The sequence below is a fragment of the Pipistrellus kuhlii genome, unplaced genomic scaffold (assembly GCF_014108245.1).
Source record: "Pipistrellus kuhlii isolate mPipKuh1 unplaced genomic scaffold, mPipKuh1.p scaffold_m20_p_7, whole genome shotgun sequence".
NCBI lineage: Eukaryota > Metazoa > Chordata > Mammalia > Chiroptera > Vespertilionidae > Pipistrellus > Pipistrellus kuhlii.
In genome coordinates this window covers 76,216,245-76,240,865 of record NW_023425573.1, presented here as the reverse complement: position 1 = coordinate 76,240,865, position 24,621 = coordinate 76,216,245, and the positions used below count along the sequence as shown (strand labels likewise).

Below are 24,621 nucleotides of genomic sequence, written 5' to 3'. Positions count from 1 at the left end.
GTCAACTTAGCCTTTTATAGACATAGAATAAACTTGCTTAATTAGACCTGCTTTCTGATGTAGCTATACTTTTTCCAGCCCAGTGAAGCATCCCAGCTTCTCTTTAAGATAATTGTCAGCAACACAGCAGTAACTATCAACATGAATCAGATTATTATTGTAGATTACGCAGGGAACACAAAGGGTAAAATATTTAACTGCAGCAGTGTTTGACTATATTCTGCACAGAGAGAAAACCTGAAGTTATTTTCAAAGTCCACCATTTCTTCTTTTCAGTCAGGTCAACTTTCTAAGCTTTCCAAATCTCCATTTTCCTGCTAATGAAAAGAAAATACGATTCCACTGAGTCTCCTTTCTACCTACTCCTGTGACTATCAAAGGACTTCTGTGAGGATCAGATGAGATGGAGGCATGGGAAAACGCTTCACAGACATTTAAAGTGTGAAATGTTTGCACCTGGCTATAAAGCAAGTTGTGTTCCTGGGCTGAAGAAACTGCAAGGAGGCTAGGCGCTGCCAGGAGAGGAAGCCGGTGTTGCTATGTGACGTTATTACCTGGCACCACAGTGGCTGTTTCTGGGCTGGGCTGGGCTGGGGTGTGGGCTGCACTTTGCGCCGTGGGTTCTCCGCAGTGTTGGCTGTGATGTGATGGGCTGTTGCTGCAGAGTGGTGGCAGGGCCTGTCTCGCTTGGGAGAAGCTGAGTGTTGCTTTGTGGGTGCCAGGTCTGTGGTGCCATTTCTCTGTGCACATCATGGCAACTCCTGTGTTGAGTGCCTACCCTTGGTGGTCAGTGCATGTTATAGCAACCTGTCAGACCCTTGGACACTTAGCACATTAGCCTTTTATATATATAGATAACTCATTTTCACATTCAAAAAATTTAACATTGATGTAATGGTAATGTGTGATAGTTCATACTTGAGTTTCCCTAGTTTCTTTTTTTTAATTTCATTCTGACCTTTAGCCTTATTTATTGCTGCCTCCTTCATTCATAGTCGTGTTTGCCCTGGCTGCTTACTTGTTCTTCCCAAGGCTCACACCCTGCACTCTTACTTCTAGGCCCTTGTGCAGGCTGCGCCTCGCTTGGCAGCTGCCTCATTGGTCCTTTCCTGGTAAAATGCACATCCAGGCACATTTCAGGGGTTCCTTCCTCTCCCAGAAAACATTCTTGGTGTCCTGTGGTGTGCTGTTCCCTCCCTAACCCCCCCGCTCTTTATACTCCTGTATAAGATGCTTTTTATGACAGCCTCTCCGGTGTTCAATGTAGAATATATGGAATTTTCCCCATTTCCTTTCTAGAACCATGTTTTTCCCATTTTTAATTTATGAGCTTCTTGAGTACAGGGCTGTGCTGCCCATTTTCCTTACTCACTAAGTGTTTGACCCAAATCCAGGGTAGTTTACATGGTGTTTTATTGTCAGTGTAATTTATTTATTTGTATTATTTTCTAATTTGGAAAGATAACCTGAAATTTTTAGTTTTCTGACATCATCTTAAAGAATGAAGAAAACTAAGGGATATGGACTGGAATGTGTACATAGGGATAGGACCTAACCTTTTTCTACTCTTTGGGATTGTACCTGCAGAGTCAAAACTGTTAACCATGGCTTCATCTGGTCAAATATCTAGAAAGGGTTGTACACACAGTTGCACTGGTAAAATGGCGATGAACTTGGGGCGGTGTGTAGCCTGCTGTGTCCCAGCAGGAAGTGCTGTGGGATGACACTGAGAGCTGTAAGATCTCTTCTTTTACATCTAGGTTCGAGATGCAGCAATAAGCAGCTTAGTGGAAATTTACAGACACGTAGGAGAACGTGTGAGGGCAGACCTCAGTAAAAAAGGATTGCCACAGTCCCGGTGAGTTCAGACTTTTTTTCCCCCCTTCTGCTCTTTGCCTTACTCCTTTTCAATTAACATTTTGGTTTGCACTATTTCTTTTGTTGTGATAATTTTTTCATAGAATATATGTTTAGTGGATTGGCGATGGGATATCTTGTCCTGATCGTATGTCAGGGGTCCCTTCCCATTCCAATTCCTCAAAAGTCAGAAAGACTCTCTCACCAAGACAACTATGTAGCCAAGCCCCAGGCCGTCCTCTGATTTTAGAAGCATATTGAAAATTGTTGGATTTTGAAAATTCACTGTTCTTTTGGTTCAGGTGGTTCTATATATTATATACACATAGCGCCTAGTTATAGTATGTGCTTAGAATATATTTGAGTGATTGGAGCTTTTCTAAGAATGAGTTTGGTTTGGAAAGCATCTTTGAAATGGTAGTTTTCTGTTCAGTGATGCCAGCCTCACCACGAAGTAGCCGGGGGTCAGCGTCTTATCAGACCCAAGGCCACTTGAGTGCACAAGTGTCTCTGCTGTGTCCGAATCTAAAAGTTAATGGAGAACTGGATGTTCATAGTTTGAACCGTGATGCAGAAACCTTGCACCAAATGAATTCCAACCCCCTGCTCTGCCCATTCCTTTAGGGAGAAAGTAATGTGAAAACCCTGGGAGTTAGAGGTGGACTGGACTCACAGAGCAGCTGGACAGAGCCTGTCCTCATGGCCACGGCAGCAGCAGGGGCCCAGAGACATGCAGGAGCTCACCCAGCCGAGGCAGAGCTGGGCCCGAAGCTGTTCTCTGCCCCGCCTTTTCCTTCCTCATCCTGTTTGACACGAGTTTACAGAGCACTTAGACATGGGATGGAATGTTGGGTTATTTAGAGGTCTTGATGTCCCTTAATTGGATATGACAGTGAGCCCCTCTCCCTAAGGTAGGGGTTCCAGGAGAGTGGAGTATACAGCTGAGTGGGTCATATCGGACCCAGTATCGCTCTCACTATGGGCCCTGAGCTGTGCACAAGACCATGGGATGGGCCTGTAACTACTCTTCATGTGTTTTACAAAGGTAATGCCTGAGAATAGAGTTTTCACGCCCATGGTTTTATTAACCTCAGCCTTCTGGATTTTGAATGAATGATGGTGAGAGCAAAAGTTAAAGACAAAACTATTGAACAATCTCTTGGGCAACATTGGAGGGAGGGCACAGATGAACAGGCAGAGCAGGGGCTGGAAGGCAAGGGCTGTTTGATGATGTCATGGTCATTGTTGGGAAAACAGCCTTAGGCAGTGAGACTCTTGCTGCTCCAGTATGGTTCACCATGCTCCGCAGCTCACAGGGGCCGGGGCCCTGACCGGACTGGCAGTGTACACAGCGGTCCCTGGGTGACGCTGGAAGGTGGCTGCAGTGGGATCTGGAGGTGGGCGCAGGAGGGAGCCCCACAGGCTGGACGGCTGTCCGGAGATGCCTGCTTGCAGAGGCGGCCCTGGGCTCTCTGGAAACTTGTATTTGGGGAGGGTTCGCAGTGTCCCCAAAGAGTGAGATAAGAGTGGCTCAGTGTGCCCCGCGGTGCAGGCCTTCGCTGAGCCCTGCTTTCCTTCAGGGGGTCTGACCCCTTGGGGAGTCCTGGGCGGAGGGTTCTGTGTGACTAGCCCCAGTAAAACCTCCAGCCCTGAGGCTGAGGAGCAGCCCGCCTTTCCCAGGCTGTCCCCACCCGTTGCTGGGAGATGAGCCATGTCCTGTGTGACTTCACCAGTGGCGGCTCTGGGCAGCTTGTGCCCGTGCACCTGCTCCTCCCCCGCGCCCCTTTCCCATCGCTGGCTTTTCTCTGTGTGCTTTTACTATGGTTGTCCTGTAACAATCACAGCCGTGAGGATGACTATAGGGTGAGTTCTGTGATTGCATTAGCAAATGGTTCAATGTGGAAGGGGCCTAGGGGTCCCTCAGCACAGTGTGTTTTAGGGAAGGTCCCAGAGGCAATGGAGGCCACAGCCCCAGACCTGTGTCATGTGTGCTTCCTGCTAACCCTTAAAAAAAAATTTTTTTTTGAGATAGACACGTCAATCAGTTGCCTCTCATACACGTCCCGACTAGGGATCAAACCTGTAACCTGGGTATGTGCCCGACCGGGAATCAAACCCACCACCTTCTGATGTATGAGGCAACACTCCAACCAACTGAGCCACAGCAGCCAGTGCCACATACTTTTAAAAAATATATAAAAAGCTACAGAAGTGCCAAAACCGGTTTGGCTCAGTGGATAGAGCGTCGGCTTGCAGACTGAAGGGTCCCAGGTTAGATTCTCGTCAAGGGCATGTACCTTGGTTGCGAGCACATCCCCAGTGGGGGGTGTACAGGAGGCAGCTGATCGATGATTCTCCCTCATCGATGTTTCTAACTCTCTGTCCCTCTCTCTTCCTCTCTGTAAAAAATCAATAAAATATATTTAATTTAAAAAAAAAAAGCTACAGAAGAGCTGGGCTTCTGTAAATAGGAATGGGGGTTTCTGCTACCTCATGTTATCTAAAAATTTCCCCAAAATTCTGAACCAAATGGAGAAGATAGTCCTGTTGAAATGGACACACACGGTCGCAGCCGTTCTTGTAAATGCACAGTGCTCGGAGGACGAGGCTGGCGGTTCTTTAAAAACGTGCTCCAGTGAAAGAAGCTGAAACCAGGTTTCTTTGGATTTATTGCAAGACAGTTACCTAAGGCCTCCACTGTGAGTGTCAGAGGCTCTGGCTGCCCCTTTATTTTGTGGGGGACGTGTCCAGACGGAAGGAGACTTGGAAAGAATCCTGCTGTTGTTTGGAGAGTCAGCATCTGCTCTGTGCGGCTCAGATGGCTGGCTTGAATACTTGACTATTCTAGACCTCTGTTACATCATTATAGATTTTTTTTGTTATTGTGTGAGCAGAGCAGATTTTTTAGCTTAGCAGGATTCCATAGGGCTAATAAAGTATTGTAGAATTTGCTTAATGCTTCCTAAAACTTGGGTTTTGTCCTAGAATGAAAATGTTGACCACCTATGCGTTTGTTCATTGAGAACTACATTGGAGAAGGTGGTTAACTATAACTCTGAAAAATACGTAATGAAAGAATGACTTCATCCTGTCAGCTGAATAACTTCAATAAGAGCAAACTCATTTGAGCAGCAGTCTTTGTGCATTTCACAGTGGGGAAATGCCTTCACTTTGGAGGAGCTGGAATTATGTGTTTGGGTCACGTGTTAAAAGCTATTTTAGCCTTGCTGTCTGGTGGCTAAAATAAAGCTGAGCTGCAAAATAAAGCAGAGATTTCCAACCAAGTCTTCATGTTAGGTCTCTCCCCGGCAGCGGACCTCAGCATTGCTGAGCTGTGAACTTCAGTTAGGATAGTCAGTGGCCAGTTTACATGGTTTAAAACATTATTTTCACAGTTCATGCACGTGATATGTGCAGAGAGGAAGTACCCAGTTTGTAGCTATTTGTAACATGCCATATAGTTGTGTGGTGTTTGTGTGGCACGCTGGGCAACCCAAGTCTAAGTGGATCCCTGTCACTGCTGCGGCTTACTTTCCTAGACAGGCCACGGCATTCCCTGTCCGTCCTCATGTTGAATATGCCAACAATATTTGCATTCGATGTGGTAGTGAGCTGTGGGTAAAAGACTGCTGTTGTTTGTCTCTGGAGCCATCGTTTGGGAACCAATTGCCTGAAACAGCAACTACTTTAGACCTGAAGATATTTAATTTGCAGAGGGAGCCACCCATGCCACCAGATGTGTTGTGACATGTGGTACACTCACTGCAAACCTCAGTTTTGAAAGGCTCTCATAATCTTTGTTTTGCTATTTCAATCTATTTAGAAATGTACGGACATTTACCAGACATTATTACTTAATGATGGTATAGTTAAGGGAAAATGGAGACTTGCTTGCTGTAAATTTGCTTGCTAAAGCGTTTGTGCTGTGGAGAGGAGAAAAGCCAGGTGAGAGATGTGCTCGGCAGTATCTGCACTCATTTCTGAGTTTTGGTGCTGCCGGTGACGGGTGCCGAGAGCTGAGGAAGTGTATAAGATGGTGAAGAAAGCAGTTCTGTCCCCTCTGCCATTTTCCTGCAGAGGCAAACGCTGCCGCCTGGTTTCTGGCTGCTGTTGTACCTATTGCTCTGTGTCTGAATGCTGTGCATGTATTGCTAAAACTTTGTTTTTCCTCACGTGAACTTTACTTTGCATCAGGGAGGGTACATTTCAGCTCTTTCTTTGTAACCTCTCTCATGTCTAGCTGCCATGGCCACACCCACCAAATACAGTCATGCTTTAATTTTGGTTAGAACATTTAGTTTATATTATAGTTAAGTATGCCATGACTATTTATATTTGGTAAACTCTGATTACTTTACACCCCCCCCCCCCATCCTTTTGTTTGTCCTGGGTTATTAATCATATTTCTCGTGCGGAGTTGTCCACGCCGTATTCTGCTGGAGTGTGTGGATGTGCCTCGAGCCTGTACCTAGCTGCCGGCTGCCCCTGCCTTCACCGCCTCATGCTCACTGTCCTCCGGCAGCTCTGCCAGCACGCTCGGGCTTCACTTCTCCTTCTCTGCAGAGGCATCTGCTGTTTTGGGGGGGGGCCATGTCGTTTTTCTTCTTGGTTTTCTCTCTTATTTTAGTCATGCATATCCTCGATTCATTAGCTTTCTCAGAAAGGATGTGGAGGAGACTTTCTTTGAGTCTGAGAAGATCTTTATTCTATTTTCATATTGGTAGTTTGTCAGGGTTTAGGTTGAAAGTCATTTTCATCCAGAATGTTAAAACTCATGTCCATGTATTCCAGCTTTTAGTGTTATTTCTACCGAGAAGTCCAAAGTCATTCTGATTCTTCAGTCTATCAAAGTAGATAACTTTGATTTTCCGTGTCTCTAGAGTTTGTCTGAAACTTCATGGAGTCTTGTAGGGACTATTTTCATTGTCCGGAATGCTGGGAGGGCCTTTCAACTTGGAACCTTGTGTTGTTGGATCTGGGCTAGTTACTTTAAAAAAAAAAAAAAAATAAAAAAAAAAATATATATATATATATATATATATATATATATATATATTGTATATATATATATTGTGTGTATATATATATATAAATATATATAAATACAACAGTTAAATTATGACCACTTGGACTAATTTTCTGATTTCCCCCTTCATTTATAGCTTTAGAATTTTGCTGTTTTCTCTGAGATTTTCTCAAATTTATTTTCCAACCATTCTATTGGATTTTTTATTAATTTTTTTTCCTTTTTTAATTTATTTTCTAAGTTCTCTTTTGTTTACTGTGTTTCAATTTTATGGCATTCTATTTTCTTTATTTTTAAAGAAGAGCTTTCTTACAGAAATATTTCATATACTGTAATTTTCATAATTTACCATATACCTTTTAAAGTGAACAATTCAGTGGTTTCAGTATATTCACAAAATTGTATAACCGTCACTACTGTCTAGTTTTAGAACATTCTCATCGGTCCAAAAAAGAAATCCCGTATCCATTAGCAGTTCCTCTCCATTCCTCTCCACTCTCTCCTCTTCCCTCCAACCCCTGGCAACAGCTAGTCCACTGTTTAATTCTATGGATTTGTCTTTTTGACATTTTAGGCAAATAAAACCACACAGAATAGTCTTTAGTTGACTGCCTTCTTTCACTTATGGTAATGCCTTAAAGGTTCAGTTATATTGTAGCGGAGTCATTTATTTTACTGCTGAAAAAAATGCCATGGAATGTTTCTATATACCGCTTTTTGTTTATTCATTCTTCTGTCGATGTACAATTTGAGTTGCTTCTGTCCTTTGACTATTGTGAATAATGCTGCTATGAAAACGGCTGTACACGACACTGAAAAAAGAGATAGAGGAAGATGTAAGGAGATGGAAGAATGTACCATGTTCATGGATTGGTAGAATCAACATCATCAAAATGTCCATACTTCCTAAAGCAATCTATAGGTTCAATGCCCTCCCCATTAAAATACCAATGGCATATTTCACTGACATAGAAAGAACTCTCCAAAAGTTCATTTGGAACAATAAAAGACCCCGAATAGCCACAGCAATCCTGAGAAAGAAGGGTAAAGTAGGAGGGATCTCAATACCAGACTTCAAACTGTATTACAAAGCCACTGTTCTCAAAACAGCCTGGTACTGGCACAAGAACAGACATATAGATCAATGGAATAGAATTGAGAACCCAGATATCAACCCAAATCACTATGCTCAATTAATATTTGACAAAGGAGGCATGAATATACAATGGAGTCAAGTCAGTTTCTTCAATAAATGGTGTTGGGAAAATTGGGCAGACACATGCAAAAGAATGAAACTAGATCACCAACTTACACCATACACAAAAATAAACTCAAAATGGATGCAGGACTTAAACATCAGACGGGAAACCATAAAAATACTAGAAGCATCCACAGGCAGCAAAATCTCAGACGTATGCCAAAAGAACTTCTTCACTGATACTGCCCCTAGGGCAATGGAAGCTAAAGAGAAAATAAACAAATGGGACTACATCAAAATAAAAAGCTTTTTTACAGCAAAAGAAACCATCAACAAAACAACAAGAAAGCCCACAGTGTGGGAGAACATATTTGCTAATAACACCACTGATAAAGGTTTAATCTCCAACATCTACAGACAGCTGATACAACTAAATAAAAGGAAGGTGAATGATCCAATTAAGAAATGGGCAATGGACCTAAATAGAATATTTTCAAAAGAAGACAGAAGGAAGGCCAAAAGGCACATGAAAACATGCTCAAAGTCACTAATTATCCGAGAGATGCAAATCAAAACAACAATGCGGTACCATCTCACACCTGTCAGAATGGCCAACATCAACAAATCAACAAACGACAAGTGTTGGCGAGGTTGCGGAGAAAAAGGAACCCTCGTGCACTGCTGGTGGGAATGCAGACTGGTGCAACCACTGTGGAGAACAGTGTGGAATTTCCTCAAAAAACTGAAAATGGAACTCCCATTTGATCCAGTAATCCCACTCCTAGGAATATATTCCAAGAAACTAGAAACACCAATCAGAAAGGATATATGCACCCCTATGTTCATAGCAGCACAATCTACAATAGCCAGAATTTGGAAACAGCCTAGGTGCCTGTCAGCAGATGATTGGATCCAAAAACTATGGTACATCTACACAATGGAATACTATGCTGCCATAAAAAAGAAGGAATTCTCATCATTTGCAGCAACCTGGATGGAATTGGAGAACATCATGCTGAGTGAAATAAGCCAATCAATGAAAGAGAAACACCACATGACCTCACTCATTTGTGGATAATAAAGATCATTATAAACTGATGAACCAAAAGATAGATACAGAGACAGTAAAACAACAAGCAGATTGTCAAATTTCAGTGGGGAGGGTAGGAGGATCTGGGGGAGAAAATAGATCAACTGAAGGACTTGTATACATGCATATAAGTACAACCAATGGACATAAAGCTCTGGGGAGGGAGGGGATAGGTGGGAGGGAGGGAGGGGGGAAAATAAAATAAAATTAAAAAAAGAAAAAAAAAAGAAAATACTGTCTGCAAGATGGATTCCTTGACATCTTGGGGAAGTATTTTAGAAAAATACACACATGTGTAAAACAATTGTAGTAAAAAAATATAAACTCTTGAAATTAAAAAAAAGAAAAAAAAAAAAAATGCAGCTTTGGGAAGAAGATTCATATGAGCAAACGTTGTTGGAGCTCAGGGACAAGGGGGCTCTGACCTAAGGATATGATCTCTCTGCTCTAAGAAGCAGATTTATCCATAGCGTAGCAATTACTTTGTAATAACCTGATGTCGGCTAATCTTCAAGTCTAATGATTCCCCCCTCTCCTGATCAGTTCTGATCCAGGCCCACTAAGCACACTTCGAGTTAGACCTTACTGTTTGTCCCCTGGAGTTTATATAGAGTTTGAGAAGATGCAGGACAGAAAACTTGACTAGCCAATCTCTTTGGTAATGGACTTCACCATTTCATGTGAGTCTGTCTGGAGAAATGGACCCACTGTTTGTGCCAACAAAAATCACTCAGCAAAACTAAAAACAAGACCATGGAGCAAGGCAGACAGCATCTTACATGGCTTATTGGTGGGTAGGCAATGTTCTCTTGAATTCAAACAGGTCTGCAACTACAAGCCAAATTAAAACTAAGTATTAAAAAATTAACAAATCATTTTTAAAATGATTATTGATATAGCATTACTGGAACAAACACAGCATAAAAGTTCAAAGCAAAAATGGTAGCTCTAGATTGTGCCTCAGTTTTTTTTTTTTTTTTTTTAATCTCTAAAATGGGTTATTGAAAGTGATGACCTAATTGAGTTGTGGGGATTTCATGATTTAATTTCTGTAATACACCTAGTGCCTGGTTCACAATAAACTTAAGCAAATGTTTGCTAAAAAAAAAAACAAAAAAAAACGGCTGTACAAATATCTAGTTCCTGCTTTCAGTTCTTTTAGGTATATGCCCCAAAATGGACAGTTGCTGGATTATATGGTAATATGTTTAATTTTTTGAGGAGCCCCCATACTAATTTCCATAGCTGCCGCACATCCTAGCCAACAGTTATTATGTTCTGTTGTTTTGTTTTGACAATAGCCATCGAATGGATATCTTATTGTGGTTTTGATCTTTATAGAATTTTTATAGGACCTTTGTTGAAAATGCATTGACCATTAATGTAAGTATTATTTCTGTAATCTCAGTTTTGTTTCATTGATTGATATGCCTGTCCTTCTGCAAGTACCTCACTGTCTTGATTAATGTGGCCTTGTAGTAAAATTTGAAATCCAAGTTTGTTCTTCTTTTAAAGATTGTTTTAGCTGCTCTGGGTGTTTTGTGTGTCCTTATGAATTTAGCAATTTCTGCACAAAATGGCAGTTGGGATTTTGGTAGGAACCGAATCTGTAATGAGTTTGGGGACTAGTGCCATCATAATAATATTAAATCTTTCAATCCATGATCATGGAATATCTTTTCATTTTTAAAGAGTCTTTAATTACTTTCAACACTTAGTAATTGTCAGTGGACAGGCCTTGCTCTTAAGTATTCTATTCTTTTTTTTTTTTTAAATAATAAATCTTTATTGTTCAGATTATTACAGGTGTTCCTCTTTCTCCCTTCTTCCCCTATAGCTCCCCTCCACCTGATTCCTACCTCCATCCCATGCCCTTACCCCGCCCACGTCTTCATCCATAGGTGTAAGATTTTTGTCCAATCTCTTCCCTTACCCCTCAGACTCCCTTCCCCCTGAGAATTGTTAGTCCAATCCCTTTCTATGTCCCTGATTCTATTATATTCACCAGTCCATTTTGTTCTTCACATTTTTTATTCACTTGATTTTTAGATTTACTTGTTGGTAGGTATGTATTTTATGTCTTTTTCTTGTTAATAATTTTTACCTTTACTTTTTTTCTTCTTCTTCCTCTTTTTAAAGAATACCCTTCAGCATTTCATGTAATCCTGGTTTGGTGTTGATGAACTCCTTTAACTTTTTCTTGTCCGTGAAGCTCTTTATCTGACCTTCAATTCTGAATGATAGCTTTGCTGGGTAGAGTAATCTTGGTTGTAGGTGCTTGTTGTTTATCATTTTGAATATTTCTTGCCACTCCCTTCTGGCCTGCATAGTTTCTATTGAGAAATCAGCTGACAGTCCTATGGGTACTCCCTTGTAGTTAACTAGTTGTTTTTCTCTTGCTGCTTGTAAGATTTTCTCTTTGTCTTTTGCTCTTGGCATCTTAATTATGATGTGTCTTGGTGTGTTCCTCTATGAATTCCTCCTGTTTGGGGTCCTGTGAGCTTCCTGAACTTGTAGGTCTATTTCTTTCACCAGGTAGGGAAAGTTTTCTGTCATTATTTCTTCCATTAAGCTTTCAATATTCTGCTCGCTCTCTTCTTCTGGCACCCCAAAAATCCAAATGTTGGTACATTTTAAGCCGTCCCAGAGGCTCCTTACACTATCCTCACACTTTTGGATTCTTCTTTCTTTTTGCCTCTCTGGTTGGGTGATTTTTGCTTTCTTATATTCCAGATCTTTGGTTTGATTCTTGGGGCATGTTGATCTCTAGTTGAGTTTCTGTATATTCTTTATTTCAGACTTTGTATGCTTAATTTCTGGCTGGTCCTTTTCCATTTTTTTGGTATTCTCATTAAGGTCCTTGAAGGTCTCACCAAACTTAAGGTTTTTAGAAGATTCTTGAGTAATCTTATAAATGTGATTTTGAACTGTGTGTCATCCAGTAGTTTACTGTCTTCCATCTCTCCCATTTGTGTCATGCTTCTGTGTTTCCTCATTTTGGCTGCCTCCCTGTATTGATGGAGTGGCTTTGTGTGGTCAGTGACCTATAGGGGTCAGTAGCTCAGCTTCCCCAATCACCTGAGGTGGTTGCTTTTGCTATATCCCTTTGTGGGTTTAGTGCAAAATCTTGGTGTAATTAAGCCTTGATTGCTGTTGGTACACTGGGAGGAATTGACCTCCAGGCCAATTGTCTGTGAGGACCCGCTCTGTCTATAAAGAAGAACTGCTGCACTGGAGACACACTTTGTTTCAGTGGGGCTTTGGTGCTCCCTTAAACCTTCTCCCTAATGTGTCACTTATGGGTGTGAGGGATTGAAACTGAGCACTAGAACTATGGTTTCTGGGTCTCAATGAGGTACCGGTCAGCTACTGTCTGAGGCCAGAAGCTACAGCGTGAACTATAGTCCTGTCCTCCTTGTTTGCCCCAGGTTGCAATTTTGCTAAACTCAACAGAGAGGGCCATTCATATGGAAAGTCCGATGCTTGTAGCTTGGATGTGTTGTGAGGGGCAGAGTCTCAGGGCGTCACTAGGCTGGGGCGTGGCCAACAGCAATGGCTGCCATCTCTCTGATGGCATCCCTGCGTCTCCCCGTGTCTTGCACCACAGCACAGTAAACAATCTCAGCTCTGCAAGCAAGCCAGCCCCATTTTCTGACCCGATGGCAAACAGTCTAGCCTCTCCCCAGAAACTGGATTTCAGAGAGATCCGGCGCTTGTCTCTCTTCAGGTTGATCCACCAGCCTGGATCCACTGCCTGCCCTTATTGCGTCCGCACCCATCTACCTCAGTTTTTCAGCGCTGTGCCCAGGAGTCTCCTCTTTCTCTTTCACGCTAGATGTAGGGCTTCCTCTCAGCTAGATTTCGTTTGGTTTTGGGGAGATAGACGTTTGTTTTATAGTTTTTTTTTGGATTTGTGCCTGGCAGCTGTTTAGGAGTATTTACCTAATGCTACCATCTTCATTCTCTGTCTACAGCATTTTTAAATTAAGCATAAATCATAGAAAAGAAAAGCCTTTATAATGTTTAGAGCATTTTAAAATTTTTTATCCTAAGTAATTAGCAGTCTGTGCTTAGGCAGAAATATATGCTTTTCATAGTGCAAATTCGTTTTGTATAGATTAATAATTTTAATATTGTATAATGTCTGAGAGCACGAGGTCTGGATTCTTAATCTCAGGGCTGGAATCTCCACCCTAGCTATGTCACCTGTGCTAGCTGTGGAGTTCTTGATTTCTTGGGTCTGTAAAATGGGGATGGTAATAATCCCATAGAAGGCTGTTACAAGGGTTAAAGAAGATCTGTCCGCTAGGGCCCTCAGTGTTTGTTGATGTTGTTATTGTTATAGCCACTGCTTTGTTATTAGGTGGCTTTGTATCCTTGTTTTTTTCAGTGATGGTTAATAATTTATATTTTTTCATTCATACAGGTTGAATTTAATTTTTACAAAATTTGATGAAGTCCAAAAATCTGGAAACATGATACAATCTGCAAATGGTGAGTAGAAAAAGGAGTCATTTTGTTTTTGCTTTATCAGTTTTATGTCAGCAATGCTTATGCTATTTCTGAGCAAATGAATTTAATGTATTGTAAGAGTTGCTAGGTCTTAAGATTTAATTTCCATTTACCTACTTCCTGAGGCCAGAAACTATGGAGGTATCATTGACATTCTTTCATAATCTGCCTGAGTTCATCAGCTGATCCTGTTGGCTTTCCTTTTAAAAAAACACCTAGAATCCGAATGGTTCTCACTGTAGCAGCTACTTTTCTCTTAGTGAGAGTGGTCCTGGTAATTTACCTGAGCTCCTGTGCTAGCCTAACCAACATTCTTAGCTGTAGTCTGTCACAGCACCTAAAGTTTATTTTCACACAGCAATCGGAGTAATCCTTTCAGAATGTAACTTAAGCAATGCTAATTCCCTGTCCAAGACGTTTTCCATCACATGGAGACGGCAGTTAAGTGCTCATCACGGCTGTCTCGGCCCTGCATGGTCTGGTCTGATCACCGTTCTGACGGCATCTGGTTTTGTTCTTCCCCTAAGTTCTCTCGGCTTCCATTCCGTTGGCCTTGCTGATTTTGAACATTCTTAGCTTTTCGTACTTTAGGGCCTCTGTGCTTATGAATCCTGCTCCAAACATTTGTTCCCTCCGTGTCATCATGGCTATCTTCCGCCTTCCATCCAGATTTTGGCTGTGGTATCACTGCATTACAAAGGCTATCTGGAATAGCACATCCAGTTTCTAAGGGAACTCTGTGTGCCTTCATCCTGCTTGACTTGCCTTCTTAGTGCAAATCACTGCAAAAACATTTTTATTCATGAGGGTAAGAACTGTGTTTTATTCCTTTCTTTATCCTTAATGCCTCACAAAGTCCCTGGCATGCTGTAAGGTTGAATAAATAAAATAATAACTGAAACTTTGAGTTCTGACCTATTGTCCATTATTTGTACTCAGTTTATTGCAGCTTGTACTGATATTTGAGGACATGGGGTAATTCTTGTGATTACAGAAGGGAAAGAAAAGAAAAGAGTGAATTACTATATAAATAAAGTCATCAAAGGGACAATTGTTAACAAGAACTTTTTCATATTCTGGATACCTCATTGCATCATAGCTATTTCAGAATTGCTGGGGATCTTAAATCATAGCATAACTTTCAAATTTTGAATATCTTGAGGTTGTAAAGAAGTTTGAGTGATTTCCCCCAAAGTGATATACATGTAAAGATGCTTTTATTAATTCCTTTTATTTTTTTATTTTCTAATTCCTTTTATTTATTTTAAAAATAATTATTTATTTTCAGTCACAGGTGACATACGCTATTATATTAGTCTCAGGCATACACCCCAGCAACTAGATATTACATACTTAATACGTGGTCATCCTGATAAATCCTGCGCCCATCTGATACTATACAGTTATTTGACTATTATTGACAGTATTCCTTATGCTATACTTTACATGCCTGTGACAGTTCTGTAACAACCAATTTGTACTTCTTAATCCCTTAATCTTTTTCACCCATCCCACACCACCCTTCAATCTGGCAATAGTCAAAATGTTCTCTGTATCTGTGATTCTGTTTTTGTCCTGCTTGTTCGTTTATTTTTTTAGATTTAATTGTTGATAGATATGTATTTATTACCATTCTACTGTTCATATTTTCTGTTTTTCTTCTTAAAGAAGACCCTTTAACATCCTATCTAATAAAGAGGTAATATGCAAATCGACTGTCACTCCAACACACAAGATGGCCACCCCCATGTGGACACAAGATGGCCAGCAGGGGAGGGCAGTTTTGGACAATCAGGCCAGCAGGGGGTGGGGGGGAAGCTGGGAGGGACAAGGCCTAAAAGGGAGGGCAGTTGGGGGGCGATCAGGCCTGCAGGGGAGGGCAGTTAGGGGTGACCAGGTCAGCAGGGGAGGCAGTTAGGGACAACCAGACCAGCAGGGGAGCAGTTAGGCGTCAGTCAAGCTGGCAAGGGAATGGTTAGGGGGTAATCAGGCTGACAGGCAGAAGCAGATAGGGGCAATCAGTCAGTCAGGCAGGCAGGCATGCGAGTGGTTGGGAGCCAGCAGTCCTGGATTGTGAGAGTGATGTCCCATATTGGAGAGGATGCAGGCTGGACTGAGGGGGATACTCCTTTAGTCTGTGAAACTGTTTAGCTGTCCTTTGATTCTAAATAACTTTCCTGGGTAGAGTAATCTTGGTTATAGGTCCTTGCTTTTCCTCATTTTGAATATTTCTTGCCAATCCCTTTTGGCCTGCAAAGTTTCTGTTGAGAAATCAGCTGACAGTCTTATGGGTGCTCCCCTTGTAGGTAACGACTTTTCTCTTGCTGCTTTTAAGCTTCTTTCTGTCTTTAACCTTTTGCATTTTAATTATGATGTACCTTGATGTGGGTCTCTTTGGGTTACTCTTCTTTGGGATTCTGTGCTTTCTGGACTTGTATGTCTATTTCCTTCACCAAATTAGACAAGGTTTCTGTCATTATTTTTTCATATATTTTCAATTTCTTGCTCTCTCTGTTCTCCTTCCGAAAACCCCATGATGTGAATGTTGGTACGCTTGAAGTTTTCCCAGAAGCTCCCTACCCTGTCCTCATTTTTTTGGATTATTTTTTATTATTATTGCTGTTCTGATTGAGTGTTTTTTGCTTCCTCATATTCCAAATCAGTTATTTGATTCTTGGCTTCATCTAATCTACTGTTGATTCTCTGTAAGTTATTCTTCATTTCAGTTAGTGTAGCCTTTATTTTTTCCTAGTTCTTTTTCATGTCTTTGAAATTATCATTAAGATTCTTGAGCAACCTTATAACCATTGTTTTGAACTCTATATCCGGTAGTTTGTTTGCTTCCATTTAATTTATTACTCTTTCTGGAGATTTCTTCTGTTCTTTCATTTGTGGTGTGTTTCTTTGTCTCCACATTTTGACTACTTCCATGTTTATGTTTCTTTATATTAGGTAGAGCTGTTATGTCTTTTGGAATTGGTAGAGTGGCCTTTAAGAGGAACACCTGGGACTCCAACAGCCTCCATGTCACTCATCTATTGGAGATATAATCTGGCTGGTTTTTATAGCCTGAAGTTACATGGACTTCTCTTCCCAGCTCTGGAACCCTGGGCTAGGGGTCTGGTGTTGGGCTGGGAACCCCTTGTTACTTATGGGAGGACTTGGCAGGGGAAATAGCCCTTCTGATTAAAAAACGTGCCACACGTCCCATTAATGAGTCTCTTTCATCATTGATGTTTCTCTCATACTCTCTCCCTCTCCCTTGCTCTCTGAAATCAATAATTAATAATAATAATAATATTAATAATAGCCCTAGCCAGTTTGGTTCAGTAGATAGAGTGTCAGCCTGCAGACTGAAGGGTTCCAGGTTTGATTCTGATCTGGGGCACAATGCCTGGTTGTGGGCTTGATCCCCGGTGTAGGGTGTGCAGGAGGCAGCCCTTCAGTAATTCTCTTTCATCATTGATGGTTCTCTCACTTCTCTCCCTTCCTCTCTGAAGTCAATAAAAATACAATATATTTAACAAAACAAAGCAAAAAAACATGCCAGACGTGGGTGTCGGACTGGCCTGTTCCACGCCTCTGCCCCTCCTACCAGTCTTGATGTGCTTTCTTCTTAACCTTTCTAGTTGTAGGACTTCCATTCAAGTAGATTTCAGGCGATTTTGAATGATGGCTTTTCTGTATTTTAGTTGTAATTTTGATGTGTTGAGAGAGGCAGCGAGTACTGGCATTTTTTTTTTACCTACACTGCCATCTTGGTTGTCCAATAATGATGCTTTTTTGAATAGGTAATAAAAGCTCTGGATTTGAGCTAAGTTGAAAGAAACTATTTGCCAACAAAAATATAAACTAGATAAAAGATAATCAATTGGCCTTTGTACATGAATATATCTATTCTATTATTTTACTGCCAAATGCATCCTACCTAACGTTTTTTCACTAAAAATTTTTATAATTTGAAAAATTTTTACATATCTTTCTAAGTTATGGAAATGAGAAATATTTGTGCAAGTCTGATAACAAATAGACCAATGATTAATTGTTAGGTAAGATCTGAATTGTTGCCCAGTGTAGATATGACTGTCAACATAAGGAACATCCAAACCCATGAGAATTTTTATGATTTTATTTGAGCCAAACTGATGACAATTGCTGGGAAGCAAAATCTCAACAGAATGTGAAAATGCTTCAGAGAATGCATCTTATTTTACACATCACAATCAAAGAGAAAGACGCGAGGGGCTTATATGACATTCATTGGTGGTAGATTAGAGGGGCGGGAGAAAGTGGGGATTAGATAAAAAGTGAAATGAAGAGAGAGACTTCTTTTGTATTGAAAGGCCTAGGATAGTGAACAGTATAGCACATAGAGATGGTATTGGGGAACGAGGTAACAATGAGGGGTTCCGTGGTCTTGTGTTCTGGTGGGACATTGTGCTCTGAGGAGTCTAAGAAGGGATTTCTCAGGCATTCCAAAGGTATGTTATCTGAGATGCAAAAAGACAGTTGACGTTAAGGTAGAATGACCATTGTCAAGGAAGATAGGACTACTCACCATGACTTGCTTTTCATTAGGAAGTTTGAATTTCAGACCATCCCAAGTTTGGTCTCTGAGTTTGTAAGGCTGTCAGGCAGGCTTCCCCTGAGCTTGTCATGTTTAATATGTGGCCCCTTTTTCATCCACAAAAGCATTCCTTTAAAAGTGAATTTATTGCCTATTGTTTTATTAAAAAGCCAGGCATTCATTATTTTGCATAGTCTTTAAAATAGTGCTGATGCCCTAGCACTTTGGGTCAGTGGATAGAGTATTGGCCTGTGAACGGAAGGGTCCTGGGTTTGATTCCTGCTCAGGGCACATGCCCAGGCTTTGCGGGCTCGATCCCCAATAAGAGGTGTGCAGGAGGCAGCCAATCGGTGGTTCTCTTTCATCGTTGATGTTTCTGTCTCTCTTCTTCCCCCTTCCTCTCTGAAATGAATAAAAATATATTTAAAAGCAATGTTGATCTGGGCTTCCAGGCCCTCTACTTGTTTATTGCACTCTGCATGTCACACGGTATGGAATTCTGGCCCCATGGTCACAGGTACAGGGATCATCTGTAGAAAGCGGACAAGCATGCTGTGCTAGGAAGACCACCTGCCATAGCCAGGAAGGGATACCAGCTCAAGCTACAGTTTGCTTTCTCTTCTTATTTAAGGTATATGTTAGTCACGCTCTTCTCTGTTTTCGGGGGGTGTGGTGGTGGTGGTGGTGGTGGTGGTGGGGAGAATCAGATTGCTCGTTAAATTTAAAAAAGCAAACACTAGTTTTAAAGAAGGTTTACTTCCATGAGTAAAGCCATCACCTTCCACCCAACCCCTCCACCCCTCTTTAAACAAAACGCTGATACATATATATAGTCCAGGCTTTTATTTTGGAATAGGGTGCAGTTGTCCTTGGTGCTAGATCACACTGAAGAAGCAGTGGGTGGAGAGTTTGCTGATGCAAGTGACTGTGGGTAGATACAGCTTTCAGAGCACTGTGTTTATGTGTACCAGGGTCCCTGACAAACATGACTACTGGGAAAAGGTAGGCTCTGCCAATACAGTCTGAGATTTTACTGTTTAGGAAATAAATAAAATGTGTAAATATTTAAGATTTTATTTGCTTTGATAACTAAATATTGTGGCTGAAACTTGGGAAAGTAATTGCCATGAATATTTGCATTGATGCAGGGAAAACTGTGAGGCCTACAGATGCGTTCATGTTACCCTTTGAGAACCTGAGAGGAAGTAGGTACAGTAAAACGAGCTTGCGGTGTTTTCCTCAGCCTCTGGATTCCCTGTGCTTTTAATTTCTTTCTGCTCTTGTACTCATGGTGTGTGGATTAGGATCATAAGTTACTTTACAATTGCAATACATTTGTCAGTAAGAATAAGCTGTCCGGAAAGGAGTCTAGCGGCTCTAAATGCCAGGGTTTCAGCAGCGGGTGGAGGAAGATACAGGGAATTACAGCAGTGACAGGTGCTGCCTTCTGTCTTGAGAATCATTTTATACAATTTTCCTTCCCTTTTAAAGATTTGCATTTTAAAAATGCAAAAGTGGAACCGAAAAACTACGAAAGCAGTATTGTTTTCTAAAAACCTTGTTGATTAGTCTTTAGTGCTCACAGGGTGGTTGTACCTAGGCCTTGCCGTGCTGCAATGCTTTTAAAAGAGCTCCCTGCGCACCGGGTTTGTGATGGAGGAGCGTGGGGTGGTGTGATGGGACAGCCTGCGCCGCTCTCGCTTTCCCTTGGGATGGTCTTCCTGGCAGGCTGTGAGTTGTTGTCTCTGAAGGCTGTTTCCACTCCCTGCAACGGAAACAAGGTATAATAACAGAGACTCTGCCACTAAACAAGTACGACAGGGAGCAGATTGGCAGTGTGTGTGTTTTGTAGGGGATTGTGGAGGTGTGTGTATTTATCTCCTTAAACTAAATTTGGTTCAGTTTGCAGAAAATGTTCATACTGGATGATGAGCATTTCTGCTTGTGAGTTATATTTTCATATTAGGAATTTAAAGCATGGAGGGACTGTATTTCTTTTCATTTCCTCCCTCATGGCATTCTGTATTCAGGGGAAGCTGCTGTGGGAAATCAACTCCTGGCCAAGAGGGTTCAGTCACTCGTATCTGGAGTGGCCTCTTTCGGAGCCCTTCATTTGACAATTGAAAGTGCGCTGCTTATAGCATTTGTCTTAAGTTGTCGTATTTGTTGTTATTTTTTAAAGACATTTTTATTGATTATTTTACAGAGAGGAAGAGAGGGATAGAGAGTTAGAAACATCGATGAAAGAGAATCATCGATCAGCTGCCTCTTGCACCCCTCCCATTGGGGATGTGCCCGAAACCAAGGTACATGCCCTTAACCAGAATCGAACCCGGGACCTTTCAGTCCACAGGCAGATGCTCTATCCACTGAGCCGAAACGGTTTCGGCTGTTATTATTTTTTAAAACAGGGCAAAGTGATTATGGAAGTCAACCAATGTATTAAACACTATGGAGAGAGCCCATGGATCTGAATAAAAACTTTTTCACTTGATAATTCCTTTCAAATTGTCACTTTGAAATACAAGCTTAGAAGAAGCATTGGTAACTTTTACCTTCAGTAGCTGCAAATGCAGTAGGAAACAAGGTTTAAAAGCTGCTTTTTGCAGTCCTGGCATATTGAATTTTTCTCTATCAAGTCATGATTAACAAAGACCATTAACAATCTGCAAAATACAATGCCAAGGGTTCTACCACAGTTGAGTGTAGAGTATTTTAGGATTTCCAAAGCACTTTCTTGAATGCCTTTTGCTTGTCTTTGTTTTATGACCCTCACAGTCGCCCCTGAGGAGTGGACAGGGCAGCTTTCACATGTGGGCATGGAGCTTCAGGTTTCCTCTGGTTGCGCTGGTGCTGGACAGAGAGGGCCCTGGGCCTTGTTGTCTGATCCTTTCAGCAAGCCCGAGGGCAAGCTCCGTGCTTCCTCTCTGCTGCCGGGATGAAGCCTGGCTTTGTTTCTGACACTGTACCATTTTCAGTCGCTGCCTTAGGGAATAATTTAAAAAAATGAAGGCATTCAAAGAGATGTTATTAAAACAGGCACTAGTACTGCATAACCAAGTTTTAGACACTTTGAAATGTGATTTTCCATAATCAGTTGTTTGCCAGTTGGTAGGGGCTCCCAGGGAGGAGATCTGGGAGAGGAAATTGTGTTATGAACCTGGAGGGTTTGTTTTCAGAGTCAGTTTGGTGCAGTGCTGCAGGCCGGTGAACAGGGGCCGTGTGCGGTCTCAGAAACTGAGGTTTTTGTTGTAGGCCATTTACTTCTGAGTTACATTTTTAAAATAGGGTGGGGGTGGGGGGTAGAGAGATTGCTACAGGGTGACCAACTTTAATTTTACTAAATATTAACAAATAACAAAACAAAATCCCACCTATCTCTTGTTTTTTCATAGAACAAGGGCTATTAATACCAATAAAAATAAGAAAGATGTAACTTACAATAAAATGTAGTCCCTAAAGTGCACTGAATATAACTCTGATTAATTTATAAGTTTTCCTTACAATTCTCAGTTTGGTGCAGACAAAAAATGTCACCAGTACTTTTAAGCAGCTTTTGTGATTAGAGGGTTGGTGTAAGTGGACAAGTGACTCTGGGGCAGTGTAGACTTTGCAACCCTTAGACTGAGGCTGCAGGAGCAGTGTGTGACTGCGCCGACAGCTTGTCTCTCAGCTTTGATTTTCTCCCACACAAGTTTGGGTAATAATTCCTGCAGCACTGTGAGGAGTGAGTGAGGTGGTGCATGTAGCGAGCCTGGTAAGAACCTGCCCATAGATACAGAACACAGCCCACTGTGGCACTTTGGATGGTCTAATGGGAGGTGGAAAGTTGGGCTGGGTGTTTAACATGATGCCATTGATGTTTTGTGTAGACATGGAAAGCTCTCTAAAGAAGAACAAAAGCAGAATTATGTGTGTAATAAGCCCAGATCTGGGTTTCCGACATCAGCAGGACTTCATGGGGAAATGACAGATTTTAGGGTGGGAGCAGGGAACATACCAGTGAGCCTGTATGCCAGAAAGTAAGGACCTGCTCAAGACAAAACAGAAACAGTCATGGGGGTGTCAAAGGGACCCAGGCCTCCACAGAAAGATTCCCGATGGTCAAAGCTGGAACAGGTTGAGCAATAATACAGAATAGTGTTAGGTTATTACCCAAAGTATAAGCTCAGTATTGCTGAGTCCGTGCCAGTAAGCAAGGGAGACAGGAAACTCTCCCAGGCGGAATCACTCACTCAGCTTTGTAGCTGTTCCATCCAGAGGAGGAGAGCATCCCTCGCGCCGTTAGTGAGGTGCACTGGCTTCTTCCAGAGCAGTGCGGCCAGCCGGACAACACTACCTTAGCGGCCGAGGTCCATGTCAGGAACCTAGTGCATGGCATGTCCTCTTGATGCGATGCAATGCAAATGGCATTTTACCTTGTAGTCTTCCTTCCCCAAACTCATAAACTCTATCTCACCGTGGTGGAAAAATCAGTAAGTATTTGCAGATTGAAGGAACCTGTGAACTATCCAACCGGTACTCCTGGAATCTGTCAAGGAAGTCTGAGAACTCACAATCTGGAGGAGCCCAGGGAGGTGTGATGACCACGTGTCGCTTGGTATCCTCAGTGGGTCTGGAAGATAAAGGACAGTAGGAGGAAAGGAAGGAGCTCTGAATGAACTATGATTTTAGTTAATAACGTACCAAAAGCACTCTGCTAATGTTAGATGTTAATGGCAGGGAGACTGTGCATGGGGTAGATGGGAACTCTGTACCGCCTTCACAACCGTCCTGTCACTCCAACACTATTCCAAAATAGAAAATTAAAAAAAAAAATCTGGAAATTAGTGGAGTGGGAGAGAAGCCTTTTATTCTCATTTTATTTTCTTCTGGTAATATTTGAGTTATTTAATTATGTTTATACATGTATTAATTTTGTTCTTTGAGAAAGGTTCTGTAGTGGGATTATATGCTTTTATTTTTATGTGTTTTTTAATTGAAATTCTGTATGTTGAAAGTATTGCATATGTCTCCTTTTCCCCCCATTGACTTCTCTCCAGCCACTCCCACCCTCCCAGCACCTGCCCTTACCCCACTTCTGACTGTGTCCATTGCTTATGTTGCTCATATTCATAAATATCGATACAAGTCCTTTGGTTTATCTCTTATCCCTCACCCCTCTTCCCTCTGAGGTTTGATGGTCTGTTCAATGCTTCGTTTTTAAAAGTATATTTTTATTGATTTCGGAGAGGGAGAGAGAGATAGAAACATCAGTGATGAGAGAGAATCATCAATTAGCTGCCTCCTGCATGCCCCACACTGGGGATTGAGCCCACAACCTGGGCGTGTGTCTTGGGAATCCAGCCGTGACCTCCTGGTTCATAGGCCGACGCTCACCCTCTGAGTCCTGCCGGCTGGGTATGCCAGCTGTTATTTAAAACTGCGTGACAGGACGGTCAGAAACATGCCTGAATGTTCCTAGGTGGTGGCCTTATGAGAGATCGCTTTATTCTTTATGTGTTTTCTATTTTCCAAATGGGGCCGAGAGGGTTCCAGTATGTGCGAGTGAACTGGATGGTTGTGGCTGCATTCTGGACTTCCTGAGGCCCACAAAGACCCTGGACAGGCACCTCAGATTCCAAAAGAGGAGGCAAGCTGTGACCTCTAAGGCTAGCTGTTTGAAGTTCAGGTTAAAAAGTATTTAAAAAAAACAACAAAAACCAATGATTTCTGTGCTTACTCTTCAGATAAAAATTTTGATGATGAAGATTCTGTGGATGGTAACAGACCTTCCTCTGCCAGTTCTACATCTTCCAAAGCTCCACCAACCTCACGGAGAAACGCTGGAATGGGGACCACCCGGCGGCTTGGCTCATCCGCTCTTGGGTCTAAGTCTTCAGGTAATTCCAGGCCCTGGGGCGGTGTGCGGTCAGCCCGGCAAGCTTTTAAGCCAGAGGTGCTGGTACTTGCCTTCTGGGTCCTTCAGAAGTGAAGCAGTCTCACTCTCGGTGTCTCTGCTGGCCATTCTTTAATGTCCGTGCTGTCAGTGTGAAGAGTTGGAGGGACGGAATTTGAGATGCTGTAGGCGGAGAATATAGCCGAATGAAGCCCAAACCAAGGTGAGCGTAGCTGAGAGAGGAAGAGCAAGAGGGCGCTCCGGTGGCATTGGTTGGTTACTGAATGGGCTCTCGCGGTGTCTGAAAGTGTCATTGGGGCCTTCTTGGCCAGTTTTTATTTATCAAGACAGACTATCTTCTGTCTTTAAAATGTATTTGTTTCTCCAGGTAGCATTGTTCCTTGTGAGACCAGTACGGATATTAAATTAAGTAAATAGTAGGGATTAGTTCCTTGAGGCTTGAAAATTGATTTACAAAGATTTCCTCCCTAAA

The 24,621-nt window shown here is 41.9% G+C and overlaps 1 protein-coding gene across 28 annotated transcripts in view; it reads left to right on the top strand.

The window, feature by feature from the left end:
* The window catches only part of CLASP1 (cytoplasmic linker associated protein 1), a 220,673-nt gene that overhangs the window by 82,031 nt on the left and 114,021 nt on the right, over window positions 1–24,621 (top strand). For all 28 annotated transcript variants that reach the window (XM_036422281.2, XM_036422299.2, XM_036422283.2 and 25 more), the window contains exons 7-9: window positions 1,761–1,858; window positions 13,598–13,665; window positions 23,980–24,132. In XM_036422281.2, the coding sequence (XP_036278174.1) occupies window positions 1,761–1,858; window positions 13,598–13,665; window positions 23,980–24,132 (319 nt within the window). The remainder of the gene's footprint in view (window positions 1–1,760; window positions 1,859–13,597; window positions 13,666–23,979; window positions 24,133–24,621) is intronic.